The 17,979-nt window shown below is 48.0% G+C and overlaps 1 protein-coding gene across 1 annotated transcript in view; it reads right to left on the bottom strand.

Annotated features, from left to right (window-relative positions):
• The window catches only part of ROR2 (receptor tyrosine kinase like orphan receptor 2), a 165,976-nt gene that overhangs the window by 3,888 nt on the left and 144,109 nt on the right, over positions 1-17,979 (bottom strand). Inside the window, exons 4-7 of the mRNA XM_080940879.1 lie at positions 17,784-17,814; positions 8,348-8,475; positions 4,220-4,534; positions 2,506-2,751 (exon numbers count right to left, since the gene is read on the bottom strand). Of these exons, the coding sequence (XP_080797005.1) occupies positions 2,506-2,751; positions 4,220-4,534; positions 8,348-8,475; positions 17,784-17,814 (720 nt within the window). The remainder of the gene's footprint in view (positions 1-2,505; positions 2,752-4,219; positions 4,535-8,347; positions 8,476-17,783; positions 17,815-17,979) is intronic.

Raw genomic sequence — 17,979 nt, 5'->3', positions numbered from 1 at the left:
ATATCTGAAGGAGATGACTCTGTTACCACCTTGGGAAGGGACAAAAAATAAAAATATTAAAAAAAAAAATCACCATGTTCCAAACCCAGCCTTATTACCTGGTCCTCTGAAGTAACATACACTAAAATGACTGAAAACACCCTCCTCTGCCCCTATGCAATAACTTCCCCAGAAAGGATCCAAGACTAAGTGTTCTAGAAGTCTGGGGAGGTGGGGACAGAGAAACCAGACTGGCTCTGCTTTTATGTTTAGGGTGGGTGTGACGGTTTGTAGTGCCACCCACACACCTAGGTCACAAGCCTCCAGGAACAGCTGCGAGGCATTGTCTGTATCTGTGGGACCTCACCTCACAGTTGTGAGCCCTTTGGGGTTGAATGACCCTTTCACAGGGGGTCACCTAAGACCACCGGAAAACAGATATTTATGTTACAATTCATAGCAGTGGCAAAAATTACAGTTATGAAGTATCCACAAAACTAATTCTATGGTTGGGGAGCCACCACAACATGGGAAAGTGTATTAAAGGTTCACAGCACTGGGAAGGTGGAGAACCACTGCTCTAGACTAAGGGGCTGTCTTGATTAGGATCATTGGTATGGGGATACTATCCCTTGGCCTGGGAATCCTATGCTGAAGATCATGAAGAAGGCAAGCCAAGCCCGCATGTGTTTTCTGATCCCTCTCTGCTCCTGACGGCCGGCCCGGGATGGCTGCTTCGAGTTCCTGCTGCCCTGAGTTCCCTTCCAAGAGCGACTAACACAGGAGTTACATAAACCCACCCTCTTGTCAGTTGCTTTTGCTATTGTATCTCACCACAGCAACAAGAAAGAAACTAAAGCAGTGGGGAGCTTTTGCACCCCTTGCCCCATGATCGGAAATGTGAGTCCTGCCCACACAGTAAACAGCTGTCATTTAGAAGTTACCAACACAGCACACACTGGAAAAACAAAACAAACCAACCAAACAAACAAAAAGATGGTATCAGGGAAAGTGGAGGTCATCGCTCATAGTGACGCATGTCACCAAAGACTGTCATGCTGCTGACGGATTGGTACCCAACTTCACATGATGTTTTCAGCTATACAGAGTAACATTTTCATTTTGAAATTTTATTTGTTTGATGTATGAGTGCTCTATCTGCATGTATACCTACAGGCCAGAAGAGGGCCTCCGATGCCATTACAGATAGTTGTGAGTTCCTGGGAAAGGAACTCAGAGAGGAAGAGCAGCCACTGCTTTTAACCCTGAGCCATCTCTCCAGCCCTGCAGAGTAACTATTAAGGCATACAGAAACTGCACTTTCCTAGGGTGGGCTGTGAACTTACTTTTAAATAGAATCGCGTTGTCTGTATTACCCTGCTTGCTTTGGAGCAGAGTAAGATATTTTGATCTCTTCCTGTCAGAACAGATAGATTTGTGGGCTCCTTCGGCTGTATCCATTCCCTGCACTTTGTCCTGGCCACCCCAGAGCCTCCTATGATACACTAGAGGTGCTTTGCTATCTAGTTATCACCAGCAACCCTTCAGGTGGTCCCTTATGTTAATGCCCCATGAGTAGAGACCTTTCAGTAATCTATAATTCCAGGTCCAGTAACCTATATATTTTTCTTTAGAGAGCTGCTCAGCAAAACACTCCCTACCTGGACATCCCCATGGATCTGGGGAGATCACTGTCAAAAGCCTGATGTCCATCTTTCTAAAACTCGCCCAGTTTGGATGTCTGACACAATTAGATGCCTGACACCCAGTCTTTACCATTCCCATCCCCCCTCCACCGCATTGCAGAGCCAAAGCATTCCCTCAGAAGTAGATTTCACTTGAATGTGACATCACACATTTTCATTCACAAGGTACATTCCTACACTGAACAGATGCTTACTCAGAGGTAGGATGTCCTGTGACACCCTCCCAGCTCCCCCTCCCCAAGGCCAGTGATGGATAAATATGGCTGTGGATATCAACTCCTCAGAGCGGCAGGGCTCTCAGACACAGCTGACTACTGATGTTTTAAACCAGCTATTGCACATCCGTTGCCCATTCATGACAGACCAGAGAACTGTCTGTCGGGGACATAGAGACCCGAAATCTACTGTCCCCAAGAAACGGGACAAGGAGCATGGAGAATTATTTCCACCAAGCTTATCAACCCTGTGCAGTGATGTTGATGTGAGAACCCAGGTGCTAAACTGAATGTTCAGGACCACACACACGGGGACTGGTAGGAGAAAGGTTCTAGAATGCACGGGGTGGTCACTGCTGGGAGGTGAGATTAGAGCTGCCCAGCACAGCATTCAGACTTTTCACAGCTTAAAACATCCCATGATGATCTGCTATTACAATATTATTTAAAACAAATGATTGTGTGGTAATAGGAGATAAAGAACCCCCCCTTCACCCACTGTCCCCTGGCAAGACACAAACTTCCATTACAGGAAAACTCAACAGTCAACATTTAAATATATATATCCACATATAGATAGATAGATAGATAGAGAGAATACATACTACATGGGGGTACGTCACACAGTTCCACGCGTACGTTTTTATTCTGTGTAAAGCACCAGGGGCCTTCCATCTGACCCCCAGGGTTCCGGCAGTAAGCGTGGCCTCCTCCCAGCTCTGGGAATTCTGTGCTGGTCAGGCGATGGCTATGGGGGTGCTGCAGAGCCCAAGGCTGACACTGGTGGCCTGACTTGGTGGTACTGGCCATCCCCCTGTAGTCAGCGCCAGAGCCGTTGTAACACTGGTGGTCTAAGAGAAACAGAGAGTTAGGGGCCTGAGCATCCAAGGGACACTGGCAAGCTTGTGTGCAGAGCCCTCCTGTCCTTAGGGTTTCCTGCCTTCTTGCAGGAAAGACCTAAGGGATTTACATGACCCGAGAAGGAGCACTAGAGGGGCTGAATTAAGTAAGTCCCAAGCCCACCAGTGACACAGAAGGTGCAACAGGGACACATATTGGAAGCAAGACTACTGCTGATGCTGCAGCCCTGAGGCCACCTATGACACCCACACCAAACTCAGGGCCAGGATGCTGAACCCAACAGGAGCCTGTTCTAGAAGTAAAATGGAGCTGCAGAAGCAACTGAGGCAAGTCTCAGGCCTGGTTCTGCACCCGCAGAGGCCACATTTGCTGCCCAGTGAGAGTCTGGCTCAGCCATGTGTGAGGACACACTTCACCCCACCTCCACAGAGGCATTAGAACCTGCGATGTGGCTGTTAAGCTTCACCCTTGTTTGCTGCAAACCCTCTCCTAAGACACACCTAAATCTTAACTCAGGCTTCCTCCGTGCGACTTCACCTCATCATCGCAGGAACACAGAACATGTGAGTTTCATCCTCTCGCTTGGAGCACAGCATAAAACCAAAGTCAAGGTGTGGGTACACATGCTGGGACCAGGCCCTGGCTACCCTGGGTAAGGAGTTGCCCACTTCTGGAACACTCAGATAAACTACAGATATCAGATATCCTCAGAGTCTGCAGGAAAGAAGCCTCAGACCTGGGTCTCCCTACCTGTTCTGGAATGCCCCTTCTCCCCTGCCACACCCTCCCCCACAGTCTTCAGTCTGTGTGGAAATGGCTTTCCTCACTGTTGCTGACCCGACTGGCCTCTGTCCACCTGCCAGGGCTCGTGGAACTGACTAAAACCTCCAGCCCACAGGCATGGGGAAGATGGGGATCTATGCAGCATTCCGATGAGGAGAAAAAGCTGGGGCCTGGGCCTCTGTCCTGTTCGAATTCAAAGAGGCCACACCCAGATCTCAGGCTCGGAAGAATGAAATAGTCCCTATCTTTGAGATCAGACGTTCCATAGGCAGGCACCCAGAATAGCTGATTGACCCAAATTTCTTTTTCCAGGGATGCATGTTAGGGGCTTGCTGAGCTCTTGAAAATTGTTCAGTGTTAGGAATCCCTGGGGTCCAGGAACCATTCAACAAGTTGGGAGGCTGGCTCTGCCACTCCCATGGTCCCAACATGGATTAGAGTATGAAGCAAGATCACTCACGTTGGAAACCCCAGGTTCAAGGAGCCGGACCCAGATAAGGGAAGGGTCCAACTCAGGTGAGAGCCTGGCGCAGGTTAACCACCCAACCACTAGAGGGCTTCCCTGAGACTGCGCTGCGGGCTCTGGCAACCGACCTGGCCCTGCTTAGAAGGGCACAGAGACCTTAAGAAGCGAGGAGGTGTGTTTGCTCAGCTCTGTGCCCTCGGGACACTCACAGCGACCCAGCCTCTCAGCGGGGATCCCGATTCGCATGCAGTTCGCCGCATCAGGGCTCTCGGGCATGGGCAGCGCTTCGCACTTGGGTAGCTGGAGCCTCATGAGGATGAGCGGGTTGGAGCGGGCGATGGTGTACTCCTGGCGGCATAGGTCGTTCTCCAGCACTTCACATTCATCCCGGCACAGCTCCCGCGGCTTGGGCGCCCGGGAGCGAGCGTCGCACAGCGGGAAGACGAAGTGGCAGAAGGATGGGATGGCAAACTGTGAGCACTGGTCTGACAGGTGCGTGGAGGTGCCAATCATGGTGAAGGCGGCTGCCGGAAAAAGACACGGGTGAGCGGTAGACAGCTCAAGCCCCGCCCCTGCCCAAGATGCCCCGCCTTCAATCAGTCTCTAATCTGCCCCACCCCTCAGCCCTCCTATTACCAAATGACAAACCCTGAAGTCCTTAGTCCTTGACCCTCTCCGCCCCCTCAGCTTCACCCCTACCAAAGATTAGCTCTCACTGCGTCCTCTCCTCTGGTTTCCAGGCGCCTGGGATGCTTCTGTTTGGCCTCTTGACAACCTATCCTTCTCTGGGTCCCATCCCCTGACTTGGGTATCCATCCGAGACTGTCCCACATCTCCAGTATCTTATTCCAGACACAATTTCTGAGAAACTCTGACCTACATCCTACACACTAACACTCACCACTCTAAGGGCTCCCGCACCATGGTGCTTTGTCCAGACCACAACCTCAGCACCAGCAATAGCTCACATTACAACTTCCACCCCACCCCACTCCTGTGGCTACCCTGAGCCCTGGACACCCCTATCCCTCGACCTCATTCCAACCCTGGAGACCTTGCCTTGCCCCACCTAACACTTGGCTCAAAAGCTTATCTCCTGAGGATCTAGTTTGTGTGTGGATTCGACTGTACGGGATTATACCTTGGAGAGTTTGTAAGGAAAGAGGAGGGATCTAACTGGGGATATCCTACACTTGCTGTGAGAGGCCTAGGCAGACAGCCCGGATGGTAAAAGGGATGTACGTGGAGGGTTGGGAAAGTCAGAGTGGGGATTAGGTATCCAGTAAGAAGTGGATTCTGTCTACACACCACGCAAAGAACACTGCAAAAACCCAGAGGCTGCGACCCTAAGGCACTACCATATGTAACCAGCAGGTGGCGGTGCTGCCAGCCATTTATTCCCAGGATACATGCCCAGACCCCAACTGCAACTGTTGTGTCTGGATTCCAGCCAAATTCTCATTTTCTGTATAAAAGTAACAGTTGGTCCTTCGATCCTTTGCGGGCTCATTCCCTTCTCTGTAAAGTGATTAGTTGAGACTACATTGAGAGATGAACTTTCACACAGTATCTAAAATATGGGTGGGATGTGAGTGGCCTCAAAGACTGGTTAGCCCAGGACTGGCTAGTCCTGGGGCTAAAAATCATAGACCCCACCCTTGTAGGGGTTCCAGAGATCAAGAACAATATGTCCAGGATTTGGTTTAACTAAGGAACAAGCTCCCCAGTACAGAGTTGGCAATGAAGGGGACTACTGGCAGAAAAATCTGCCTTGGTGCCAGGCAAGTGAGGGCTAAGAAAAGCAAAACCAGTATTTCCTCCAGGGAGCCACCTCACAATGCCCCAGCTCTAGTCACAGGACTCCAAATGTGCCATTTGAGGGTTGTTTACCCCAAATCAGCTCTAGGCAGGTAAGGTGCTTCCACAGCCCCGCCCCCATCTTTGCCTACACCCTGAATGTCACCCAATCTCCAAACAGGACACTGCCATGCAAGTGAGGTGTGCTGGCTAGCTTTCACATCAACTTGACACAAGTCAAAGTCATCTGACAGAGGAAACTTCAATTAAGAAAATCTTAGTGATGGATGGGGGAGGGACCAGCCTATTGTGGGTGGTGCCTCCCTTGGGCTGGTGGCCCTGGGTACTATAAGCTGGCTGAGCAAGCCATGAGGAGCAAGCCAGTAAGCAGCATCCCTCCTGCCTCAGTTTCCCAAGTACTTAATGCAGACCTACACTTCGATGGCTGGATTCATGCCTTTTTGTCCAAACAGCTGTAAAGTGGAGCTGTAAAGTCAAGCTGATTGGCTATCTCGGCTCTCTGGTCCTTTCTCTGATCCCTTAAGAGGAAAGAGGAAGAAATAACTGCAGGTCAACCTCATGCCTAGATTCAGTGTTTGCCAATTAGCAGAAGGTCAAAGTCATTCTGGAGTCTGTGGGTGGCATTTTTGAAGACTAACTCAAGGATATCAGGGCACGTGGCTTGTCCCACGGGTCATAACTATAACCTTGTCGCTAATGAATTCAAACCAAGGCATCAAATCCGAGCATGCTGACTGATGGAAGGTGAGGGTTGTTCTCCATAACCACCTGGGAGAATTTCTGACTTGGGGATGCTCCCGCATTTTAAAACACGTGCATACAAAGATCTTTGGGGGGAGAAAACCCAAGTTTCAACATAAAATTCATTAATGTTTCACACAGGCCTCATCCATGTGGTCTTGAGGTGATATCATATCACCTTTTCGTTGTATTTGGGCATGAAAGAGCTTGTGTGGGCGGGCACCAGCTGGTGCAAAATGAGCTCCTCTGCAGAACCATGTTGGTTCTGTGACCCAAAACCTATTGGATTCAGCATTTGCAGGATCAGATTGGCTCTGCCTGTGCTAAGTCACAGTGGGAAGCACGTTTGTCATTGAACCCAAGGCTGTGCTGTTCTACAAGATGACATTAAAACATGTTTCATACAAGAGCACCAAATCATTCATAGAGCCTTCCCACCAGCCTCTGATCCTCACATATGTTGCTTACACACACAGGTTCTGTTGTGACCATGAACACGGCCAAAGTTAGGAGGTCATGGCAGCAATGGCAAAGGTCTTTCCACCTTGATCTTCACTCCAGCCCATGCCACTGTCAGGGCAGAACTCTGCCACGCCCCCTTGAGCAATCACTGATGCTAATAACAAAGCCTGGCCAATAGCACCACAGAAAGCATTCAACAGAAGTGAGGAGCTGGTAGTGAGTCCTGCCCCTATACCTCTGCTGGTCTCTTTCAGAGTCTGGGAACGAAAGCATCCTAAAGCTTCTCCTACTAAAAACTCCCACCCAGAAACCTGAGCTGGGATGCTGAAACCTTACAGTCAGCCAGAAAACTCCTGAAGAAAAGCAGCTTCACTTCCTGTCTGACCAGCTCCACCACACCGACGCAGAACCAGGCCTTGAAACCCCTGGCTTTGTTCTCTGAAAGCTAAGGCCCTGAGGCCTCACTGACTGCAGTATCCCCTCTGCCTGTCATTCAGTCTTCCTTCCCAAGCAAGCTGGTACCAGACTATGCATGTGTGGACCAGGCATGGCACACAGGTGACATCAATGCCCAGGAAATGTAGAGCAAGCTTCCAAGCAGAGTGAGTGTGACCATGATGTCAGTGCCCCCAACACGCCCAGCCTGGACAGTGGGTGTGTGTGAGAGAGTTTATTGCAAACATCTGCACTTGCTAATTGCAGTTTACATGTCGCCTGTCCCTTAAGGCTCTTGTGTTTGCTTCCTAGTCTGGTGGTGCTGAGAGACGGGGACAGCTCATTGAAGATGGTTGTCAAGTGCCGTCCCTAGAATAGATTGAAGCAGTTTTCACGGGACAGGCTCTGTTCTCTTAAGGTCAATGAGAAAGAACAGGTGTGCCCCACCCCTTGCAGCTTCCTGTCTTGCCCAGTGGTCGCTCTTTTTCAGATGGGCTCCCACTGTGATGGCTCCTCCTATGATGTGGTGAAGCCAAAGAGACCTCAATGGGCTGGTGCCCTGAAGCTTGTGGTCTCAGCCTTGAAGCTGTGAGCACGAAGAAACATTTCTTTACGAAGTGTTTATCTCTGAGTATCTCATTATCATATGGGATAAAGGACTCACACACTAAGTTAAAACACTGGAGATACTGTAGAGCAAAACACATGAGGGAGTGCAACCGCTTCTGAGAAAGATCTCTTATTTTCTACTACAAAGTCATTTAGAGACCCTGACAGTCCGTGCCACTAGCTGCTGAAACACCAGAGTGGTGGCCAGGCATATGCACAAAAGGAGCATGTATGGGGGGCGGGGAGGGTGGGGTGCACCTGTGTGCTCCTACCTGTGATTCGGTTTTCGATCTCCCCCTGCATCTGGAGAGAGTCCACATAAATAGTCCGGTTCCCAATGAAGCGTGCACAAGCAATCCCTCGGTAAGGCTGGCAAAAACCATCTTCCTGGTCGTCATCCCTGGAAAGACATACAGACCTCCATCCATGACTGCTGAGGGCAAATGGTCCATGAAGTGTCTTGAATCCAGAATTTTACAAACTATCAATGCTTTGCCTTAGTCTGCTCTATTTGCAGGATTTCTATTAAGTCAGGCTAATTCTGAACTCATTCTGTGCTTTGGTCAGGCTGTGAACTCTTGAAGGGCTGTGCTGTCTCAGCCTCCTAAGTGCTGGGGTTACATCACCATACTTGGCAGGGCAGCAGTTCATTTTTACTTGGCCTAAAATTCCATCAGCATGAAAACCACCACATAGTGGCTTTTGTCATATTGCCCAACTTTGGAAGCAACCAGATGCTTAGATACAAGAGTGGTGGCGGTTCCACAGAACAAGACTCAAGTCAGGGAAAGGATGTGGGTGCCTGCCATGGGGATAATGCGCCCACCCAAAAAAGAGCTTGCACTGTGTGTGCAGCTCCAACTCTGCAATGCTCCAGAACAGGCGAAGTCCAGAGGCAGTAACCAGATCCCAGATTGCTGGGTGCTAAGGGGGGGAAGGATGGGTCTGAATTCCTCAGAGGAGGCTAAAAGCTGGGAACCTCTAGAAATAACAACACCATGCTGGATATGTCAGCATAAAACCATAAAGGGGAAACTCAAAATGAACCCTAATGCACATTGCCCAATTCAGCTCCTGATGGGCTGTCGATTTGGACTCCATCTGTGGACATCTAGTAAGAGGACAGCAAGAGGGAATGCTAAATTCTAGTCAGGCTTGCTGCAAACCTAACCAAGATGGTTAACAACTCATTGGTCATTTTAAACACTTTAATCACTTTTTAAAGACCTGGACCCCTTTGCAAAGTGCCAAGAATGGGCAAACTTCTTTTTTCTTTTGAGACAGCATCTCGCTGTATATCTCTGGCTGGGACTTGCTATGTACATCAGGCTGGCCTCAAATTCACAGGGATAAGCTTACCTTTGCCTCCCAGCTACTAGGATCAAAGGTCTGCACCACCACTCTAGCCCTGGGAAGGATTTTTACAGATTAGGTGATGTGGACAGGAGGTATTCATCCATAGGTTCCTAGCATGAGGATGTTACACATCTAACACACTTCTCACTCTTGAATTGCATCAAAGACTGGCATTCCCCTCAAGGTACCCTTAGTTGTAAACAAAGATTTTTAATAATTTTAAATTATTAATTAATTTTAATAATCCATGAGGTATGTTCCAGCACTGAAATGCTGAGGGCAGACTTTGAGAAGAACAAAGAAAAATATTGGTGCCCTCTGCCTTCTCCATGGCAACAGAGGGCACTCCAAAGGTCTGTCCCTGAGAGACTGGCACCATGATGGACTGACTATACACAGGGCACTCTGAGGTGCAGCCTGAAGACTGTTGTGTGGGTAACATACATAATGCTGGCACACATAAAGGGCTCAAGAGTACTTAGGATGGTAGTCTATTCTCCTTTCTCCAAGGCCTGACCTTTCTAGAACTCATGGCTGTGATAAAATATATGATAACAGCAGCTTAAGGAAGGAAGGAAGGAAGGGTTTATTCTGGCTCATGGTTAGAGCATCTAATTATGCAGTGAGGAAGTGATGGCACAGGAGCAAGATGCAAGTGGATACATTGTATCTACAGCCAGACCAGAGCAGCGAATGTGGATATATTGTATCTAAAGACAGATGAGCAATAAATATTGATACATTGTATCTATAGTCAGATAGGAGCCGTGAATGTAGATACATTGTATCTACAGTCAGCCCGAGCAATGAATGTAGATACATTGTATCTATGGTCAGACAAGAGCTGATGGGCTTGCTTCCATCTTTCCAAGGGATGGCTGCTGCTGCCCACATCAAGGCAGATCTTCTAGCCTCAGGTAAACCCTTCTAGAAATTCCCTCCTGGATATACCTATACATATTTCCATGGTGATTCTAATTCCTTCAATGTCCCATTCCTTGACAATGAACACAAGGCATCTATCTCAACGGCCCAAGAATCCTCAAAGGAGGCAACTCTAGTGGGGTTCAGCAGTTTTCAGGGTTTCTGTGTGAGGGGGCAGAGCAGCGAAGCAGGGGGTCCATGAACGAGCCTCCGATGTGACCCTAGGCCTGTAAATCAGAAGCATGAAAGAAAGGGACATGTTCTCACTGACCACAAGACTCTTAGAGATATGTGGAGCAGGACTGAACCCTCTGCTGTATCTGATGTGGCCAGGTACAGACCAGAGCCTGGCCATGCCAGAAGCTGGAAAGCAAAACAGCTACTGGAGGAAACTATAGCCAGGGAGACAAGATGGCCTAAAGCTATGGGATAAAGAGATGTAACCAGGAGGAATCAGAGGCCCCAGAGAAACTGAGGCAGGGTCCTACAAAAAGGAAGCAAGCCCCACAGCCTCTCCTGTCAAGAAAGTCCTCCAAAGGGAGCATCCTAAGAAGACAAAGGTCACAAAAGGTCAAGGAACAATTCAGAGTAGAGACCAACTGAACCAGTCGGTTAGTGTTTCTGAAGGGGGAGGGGATCTGTTAAGGGGATCATTAAAGGAATTGGAATATGATTTAATATCCAGACACTATAGCTATTGTCACATGACATCCCTCATTTTAGGCAGCATAGGCTTTAAGTATTAAGACACAATTTTTATTCACTACAGGATTTAAAGTGCATTACCTTTCTTTCTGTGTATGTGTATGTGTGAATGTGGGCATAACTTCCTTCGTCCTCCGCCTTGTTTGGGATAGGGGAGGGGGAGAGGGCGTGGTCTCTGCTCTTCCATACTGTATACTCCAGAGTAGCTAACCTATCAGCTTTGGCGATCCTCTTATCCCCACCTCCCATTACTGTAAAGGCAACAGGTTACAGAAACACACACGATGTCTATTTTTTCCACAGGGAGGCTTGGGGATTTGAACTTAGGTCCTCATGCTTGCTCAGCAAGCACTCTTAGCCACAGAATCACCCCCCACCCAGGCCCCAAGAGTTACACTTCCTATTGTAACAAGGTGGCTTTTAGTTAAAAAAAAAATTAAGACCAGCGTCTCTCCTTCAGGCTCCACTTGCAGTTGAGCTGAACCTCTGAGGGGCTGGTGGTCTAAGTTTTAACACCAAATGCTAAATCAGCCTTTTTCTGAGAATGTTCCTTGTAATAAGGCAGCCTGGCTTCTCCTCTAGTCTTCTTTAGTCTCTGGCTCTGTCAGTGGCAATTTAAATTGCTTTTATCCTGCTATTTTCCTGTAATTAAGATAAAACCTGAATCGGAGTTAGGAACGTTGTTCTCCTTAAGAGCACCGGGCAAGCTGTAGGAACAGCCAATAGCATTCTGCTTAGGCACTTGGGGGTGCATCTGACTGTGACCCAGGCACAGAGAAACAGACACACATTATGCGACAGAGGTCCTGGGTCTGCAGAGTGGCAGGTAAGGCAGACTTGGTAATGGAGACTCTGAGGCCATAACCATGCAGCTGGATAACATGATGGCAGTTTTGGACGTGTTTGGTGGCCAAAAAAGTCAGAAAATAAGAGGGTTTAAGACATGGCGCCAAGGAAGGTGACTTTGGAAATACCAAGAATGAGCTTAATTTGTAACTGCTCAAAATCACAGGGGGTTTTCTTAAAGCAGTGTGTCACATACCCGTGTACCCAAAGGTTGGCTGAGGACAACAGCAGGAGGAAGGAGCTCTAATGCAGAGGCTCTGGATATCACCGTATCTTGCCTAACTGCTTGTAGTATGAAATATGTAGCCTGATTATACTGAACATGAGCCACCGCTAAGTTAAAATGGCAGAAATGAGGTTGGAGAGAAGGATCAGCAGTTAAGAGCTCTGCTCTTCCAGAGGTCCTGAGTTCAAATCCCAGCAACCACAGGGTGGCTCATCTGTAATGGGATCAGATGCTCTCTTCTGGTGTGTCTGAAGACAGCTACAGTGTACACATGCACACACACACACACACACACACACACACACACACATACACATATATAATAAATCTTAAAACAAACAAACAAACAAAAAACAGCAGAAACGAGCTCAGTCTTGTGCATCACCCCGACCTGAGAGAGCCTATGAGGAAGGTCAGTACCACTCTCCTCACACACCCTCCTCACCATCAACGGATGGGTAGACAGAAGGCTGGCAGTAAATCCCTTAAGTACCCAGGACAACCACCTGCCCCCCACAGCGCAGCAAAAGAAGTGTCAGGCTGCCAGCAGCAACACGTGCTCTGAAGGCACAAAGCAAGGAGAGAACAGAGACACACAGTCACAGTCCCGTGTGAGAACCGACAACAGCCCCCTCCTTGAAGTCACAGGATGAACTCTGCCTCCTTTGTCAGTGTGCCTCCCCCTACTTGCCATCCCCCTATGGGACATACCAGTGGACCAAGGGCAGCCAGGGAGGCCATGTCTTTGCCAAGGAAACAGGGCCAATGAAGGAGCCACTGAGCTGGACAGACCTGTCACTCCCAGAGCACACGAGGAGCTAAGGGATTATTTACTTACTAAACTCACCATGTTGCCTTATTTCCAGGGAAATCTAACGGTCAAAACCAATAGGAAAAACAAGGTCATGGCTACAGTAAAGCTATGACCTGTGACCTCAGTCCACAGGGATGTTATCAAAGACAGTTCAAGGCCACCTACAGTGGCGGCGGGGGGGGGGGGGGGGGGGGGGGGGGGGGGGGGGCGGGGACCAGCAGCACAGAGGACAGATTTTCCTCAGGCATGAGATAAGCTGAGCCCAAGCAATCTGTTTAAGATACAGTGAGTTAAGAACAATGTAGTGTGTAATTAACAAGTGGGAACAGGGAGATCTTGCCTGTTCTCATCGCAAAAAAATGATAATTGTGTGAGATGATGCAAGTGCTAATTGGCCTGATTAGGTCACCCTACAACATATAAACATAGCAAGACATCAGGTCGTATTCTATACACAAACGCAAGATTTTGGTGCTGGGGCCTGACCTCAGGGTGTCTTGTAGGCTAATAATTTTATTATTATGCCGAGCTATTGGCTCAGACAATACACAGAGATTTACTGTTCATTATTTTGTGTATTGTACCCCAAACTGAACCTAAGGCCTCGAGAATGCTAGCTAGGCAAGGGCTCTATCTCTCTTTTTCTCAGCACAGAGTTTCATGAAGGTGCCCAGATTAGCCCTAAACTCATTCTGTAACCCAGGCTAGCCTTGAATTTTCAGCCGTCCTGTCTTAGCTTCCCATATAACCGGGATCACAAACCTTTACTAAGAGGCCTAGCTGTACGTTTGGCAATTTAAAAATGAATGGACTACCTATGGAGTCATCTGCCAGCACAGACTCAAAGTCATCCAGCACCAGGTTTAAAAAGAGCAACTCACACTAACATTCTAATTCTGTGACATCCTCCCACAACCGGAAATCTCTCTGAGAATGTTGTCCTGTGAAAGCTACTGTTACCTTTGTATCTGGGACTGTGACAACAAAGACTGGGTGTCTGTTATTATCGTAAACACAGACTACACTGTAAACACTGTGTTACCACACTGAGGTATTTCAGGATAGGTGAGAGGCTTTCTGCAACACTCTGGGAAGTAAGAAATAGGATGGATGGGTGGGTGGATGGATGGGTAGATGGGTGGATGGGTGGGTGGATGGATGTATAGATGAATGGGTGGGTGGGTGGGTGGATGGATCGGTAGATGGATGGATGGATGGATGGATGGATGGATGGATGGATGGATGGATGAATGGATAGGTGGGTGGATGAATGAGTGGGTGGGTCAGTGGGTGGGTGGGTAGATAGATGGGTAGGTGGGTGGGTGGGTGGATGGGTAGGTGGGTGGATGGATGGATGGATGGATGGGTGGGTGGATGGATGGATGGATGATAGATGGATGGATGGATGGATGGATGGGGCACAGGAGGAAGACAGCAGAGTGAATGGCGAGGGCTTAGTTTTGGCTCAGTGCTCACTCTAAAATGTCCCCGTCAACATTTCAGCCTTGGAATTCTTCATAATAAAATGTTGGGGGGGGGATACTGTAGAACAATGAAAGCATGGTTCTTTCGAGGAAAACTCATAACAAAAAAAAAAGCAAAGACCTCACTCCTTACCCATTACACACACACACACACACACACACACACACACACACACACACGCACAAGAATCCTCCACAGAACAGGAAACTTTTTATTTCCATCTAGGTGTTGGCTACAGGGCTCAGTGAGTAAAGGAACTTGCCTCCAAGCCTAACTATCCAAGTTCTAGTGCTCAGGACCCACATGATGGGAGAACTAACCCCTCCAAGTTGTCTTTTGACCTCAACATGCATGCCTCCACACTTCCACTAAGTAAAGGTTATAAAAAATTAACTTCCATTTGGCCAATAAACAAGATTTAAAACTTACTGAAAATCATAAAGAAAAAACTACAAAGGAAAATTGGACTGAGTAAGGATAAAGGCAGGAGAGAAAGAAGACACTGGTTCCAGGTAACACACACCCATCCAGGTGGCCTCAGGGTGATAAGGAATCAGGATGTGCATAAGGGGACATCATCATTGCTCCGTCAGGATGGTGAAATGAGCAAGTGTGGAAGTCCACGTGTAAGGAAGGATGTGTTTGCTTAAGCTTGTGAATGGCCATTCAGCAACACTGAGTGTAGCAGCCCCTCCTTACTCACTGGGAAAAGATTCCATGATCCTAAAGAAAGAGGAAACTGGAGACAGCACTATGTATACTGGGCTTTTTGCATTTACACATGCCTGCAGTGACGTTGAATTTATAAATTAGGCACAGTTAGCAACAATAACATTTTACAGTGACAGTTATGTGAATGGGGCTCTTACATCTTCTCTCTGGCACATTCAACTTGCCCTAAACAGTGCTCTTGTGCTCCAGGACCAACATTAACTACAGAATGGGTTACCTGAGCACCGCTAGGGCCCATCTGTACTGGCTGGTTTTGTGTCAACTTGACACAAGCTGGAGTTATCACAGAGAAAGGAGCCTCCCTTGAGGAAATACCTCCATGGATCCAGCTGTAAGGCACTTTCTCAATTTGTGATCAAGGGAGGAGGGCCCAGCCCATTGTGGGTGGTGCCATCCCTAGGCTGGTAGACCTGGGTTCTATAAGAAAGCAGGTTGAGCATGCCAGGGGGAGCAAACCAGTAAGTAACATCCCTCCATGGCCTCTGCATCAGCTCCTGCTTCCCGACCTGCTTGAGTTCCAGTCCTGACTTCCTCTGGTGATGAACAGCAGTGTGGAAGTGTAAGCTGAGTAAACCCTTTCCTCCTCAACTAGCTTCTTGGTCATGATGTTTGTGCAGGAATAGAAAGAAACCCTGACTAAGATACCTTCTATAACCAGATGGCCACCGAGTGACCACAAGGCAGGCAGTGTACATCGTGTGGATATGTCTGACAGAGGGATGATTTCTACCCCACCTAAGAGTCAGCTGAATTTATCATGCTACTCAGAATGAGGTACATCTTAAAACTATAAACTGTTTGTAGTTTTTCCATTTAATATTTTCAGGCCGAGGTTGGCCAAGGGTAATCTTGCAAAGAGGAGCTATGGCTAAGGGAGAGGGCAGGGAGGCTACTATGTACAAAGGTGAATGGTTTTGTTTGTTTGTTTGTTTGTTTGTGCTCTCGATACTGCTACCCTCGGGTCTCAGGAAGCATGTCAGAGTATACCACTGAAGCACTGTGAGTAATCACAGTGGAGATTCCTCGAAGCCGAGGATGTCACATGTCACATGCTCTGTGTCCCAGTTCAGAAAGTGGTAAAAGAGAGACGACAGATGCAGTTCAAACGCAATGACATGGATGACACCTACGAACGGCTTGTTAACACGCTGGGAATAATATTTGTAATAAAAGAAAAGGAGTAGAGCCCTTTCCTAAGTATATTCCCATGCTAGCTGCCTCTTCAAGAAACCTCTTCTGGCTGACAGTATGACTAAGAAAGGATGAAATCCAGACAGCGCACTGTACTGTAATGTCCCCAGCCAGTCTCACGGGTGTGCCGATTTCAGACACAGTGTAAAACAAAGGGGGAAATCGACATTTTACATAAATAACAATCTACTGCTTTACCTAAGTATATGAAGAGATCAGTTTTACAGCTCTATAAATTTACACATTTGATATTGCTGAGGTAAATATTCACGTGCATTATGATAGTCATTAAATGGTGGGTAGAGAAATTCCAACAGGAAATACTCCTAACAGCATGTATCTACGTGTTATGTTTGCAGTGCTGAGGGCTGAACCCAAAGCCTCAACCACGTCCCTAGGTGCTTCAACACTGTTATATTACCCCATCTCCAGCAACAAGACTGGGCAATATGACAGTATATAACATTGTATAATAGCACTTGGCTTGATATGCAAGCGTATAGATATGAGATAAGAGCAAAGACATCTTGCAAGTTCTTAATTGACTTGTGCCTCTCTAAAACCACCCATCCACACCCACACCCACACCCCTGAAGCCCTTTCTCTGCCTCAATCGCCTTGGGCACCAAGGGTTATTAATGAGTTGGATGGCTGCTTCTTGGCGCTCCACCCATATTCCCAGAGAGTCGACTGCTGCTGTCCGGTCAGCTGCCCACTGCCCTGCCTTTACTCCCTCTGGAACCCTTGTGTTCATCATCCGGTGGGTCCTGATGGGAGCAGGTAAACAAGTTCTGTCTTGCTGAGTAATCCAAGAAAGGATTTTGGAAAGGATGATTCCCCACTCACAAAGTCAGACAATGGAAGCAGGAACTCTCCCGGGGAAAGGAGCTAGAAAGTTACAGAGCAGAGACTACCCTTTATGGCTAGCCTGCAGGGGAGTGATGTTGTCCTGAAAAACAAAAGCCCAAATCCAAGGCTAGAATCTACTAATGCTCCTCTTCTTTAAGACGAACCCGAGAACCTGCTGCAGAGGGTGTCTCAAGTCTCCGTGGTCATGGGTGCCCGGCAGCAGAGACTGTGCAAGACCCTGGGTTCAATCTTGAACACCAGAGGAAAAACAGGAGCTACTGATCCTTGGTGCTGACTTGCACTGACTTTCCCGTCCACAAATACGTCTGTGAGAATCTGGTTAGCACGCTTAGCTATTCCATCTCATTGCCCCGTGCAATTATGGTGGTTGAAAGCAATTAACATCTGTTTTTATGATACTGTAAGTTTCCCGACTTCAATTAAATGCCTGTTCAACTGGGCTTCCAGCCGGCTTCCAGCAAACCCAGCATAGATGTGGCCATTTTAGGGCTCAAAACCTGCACACTGACACAAGAGAAACCCTCAGGATGCCAGCCCAGTGATGGAGAAGCATACTTACTGAAAATTGTGGTTTGGGCTGTGTGTTGGACCTAAAGACACAAAACAAAAAAGATACACTATTAATATGGCCAGTGGTAACACGGGCATGCCTGCAGCTCCTCTGAGGCCAGCTGTCCCCAGGTTTTGGACTCTCCTCCCACTCATGAGACCCCGCCAATAACAACAGACAACCCCAGAAAGAGAACTTTCTGTGT

Source organism: Micromys minutus (genome assembly GCF_963924665.1).
Source record: "Micromys minutus genome assembly, chromosome: 1".
NCBI lineage: Eukaryota > Metazoa > Chordata > Mammalia > Rodentia > Muridae > Micromys > Micromys minutus.
This window is presented reverse-complemented; position numbering and strand designations above follow the sequence as displayed.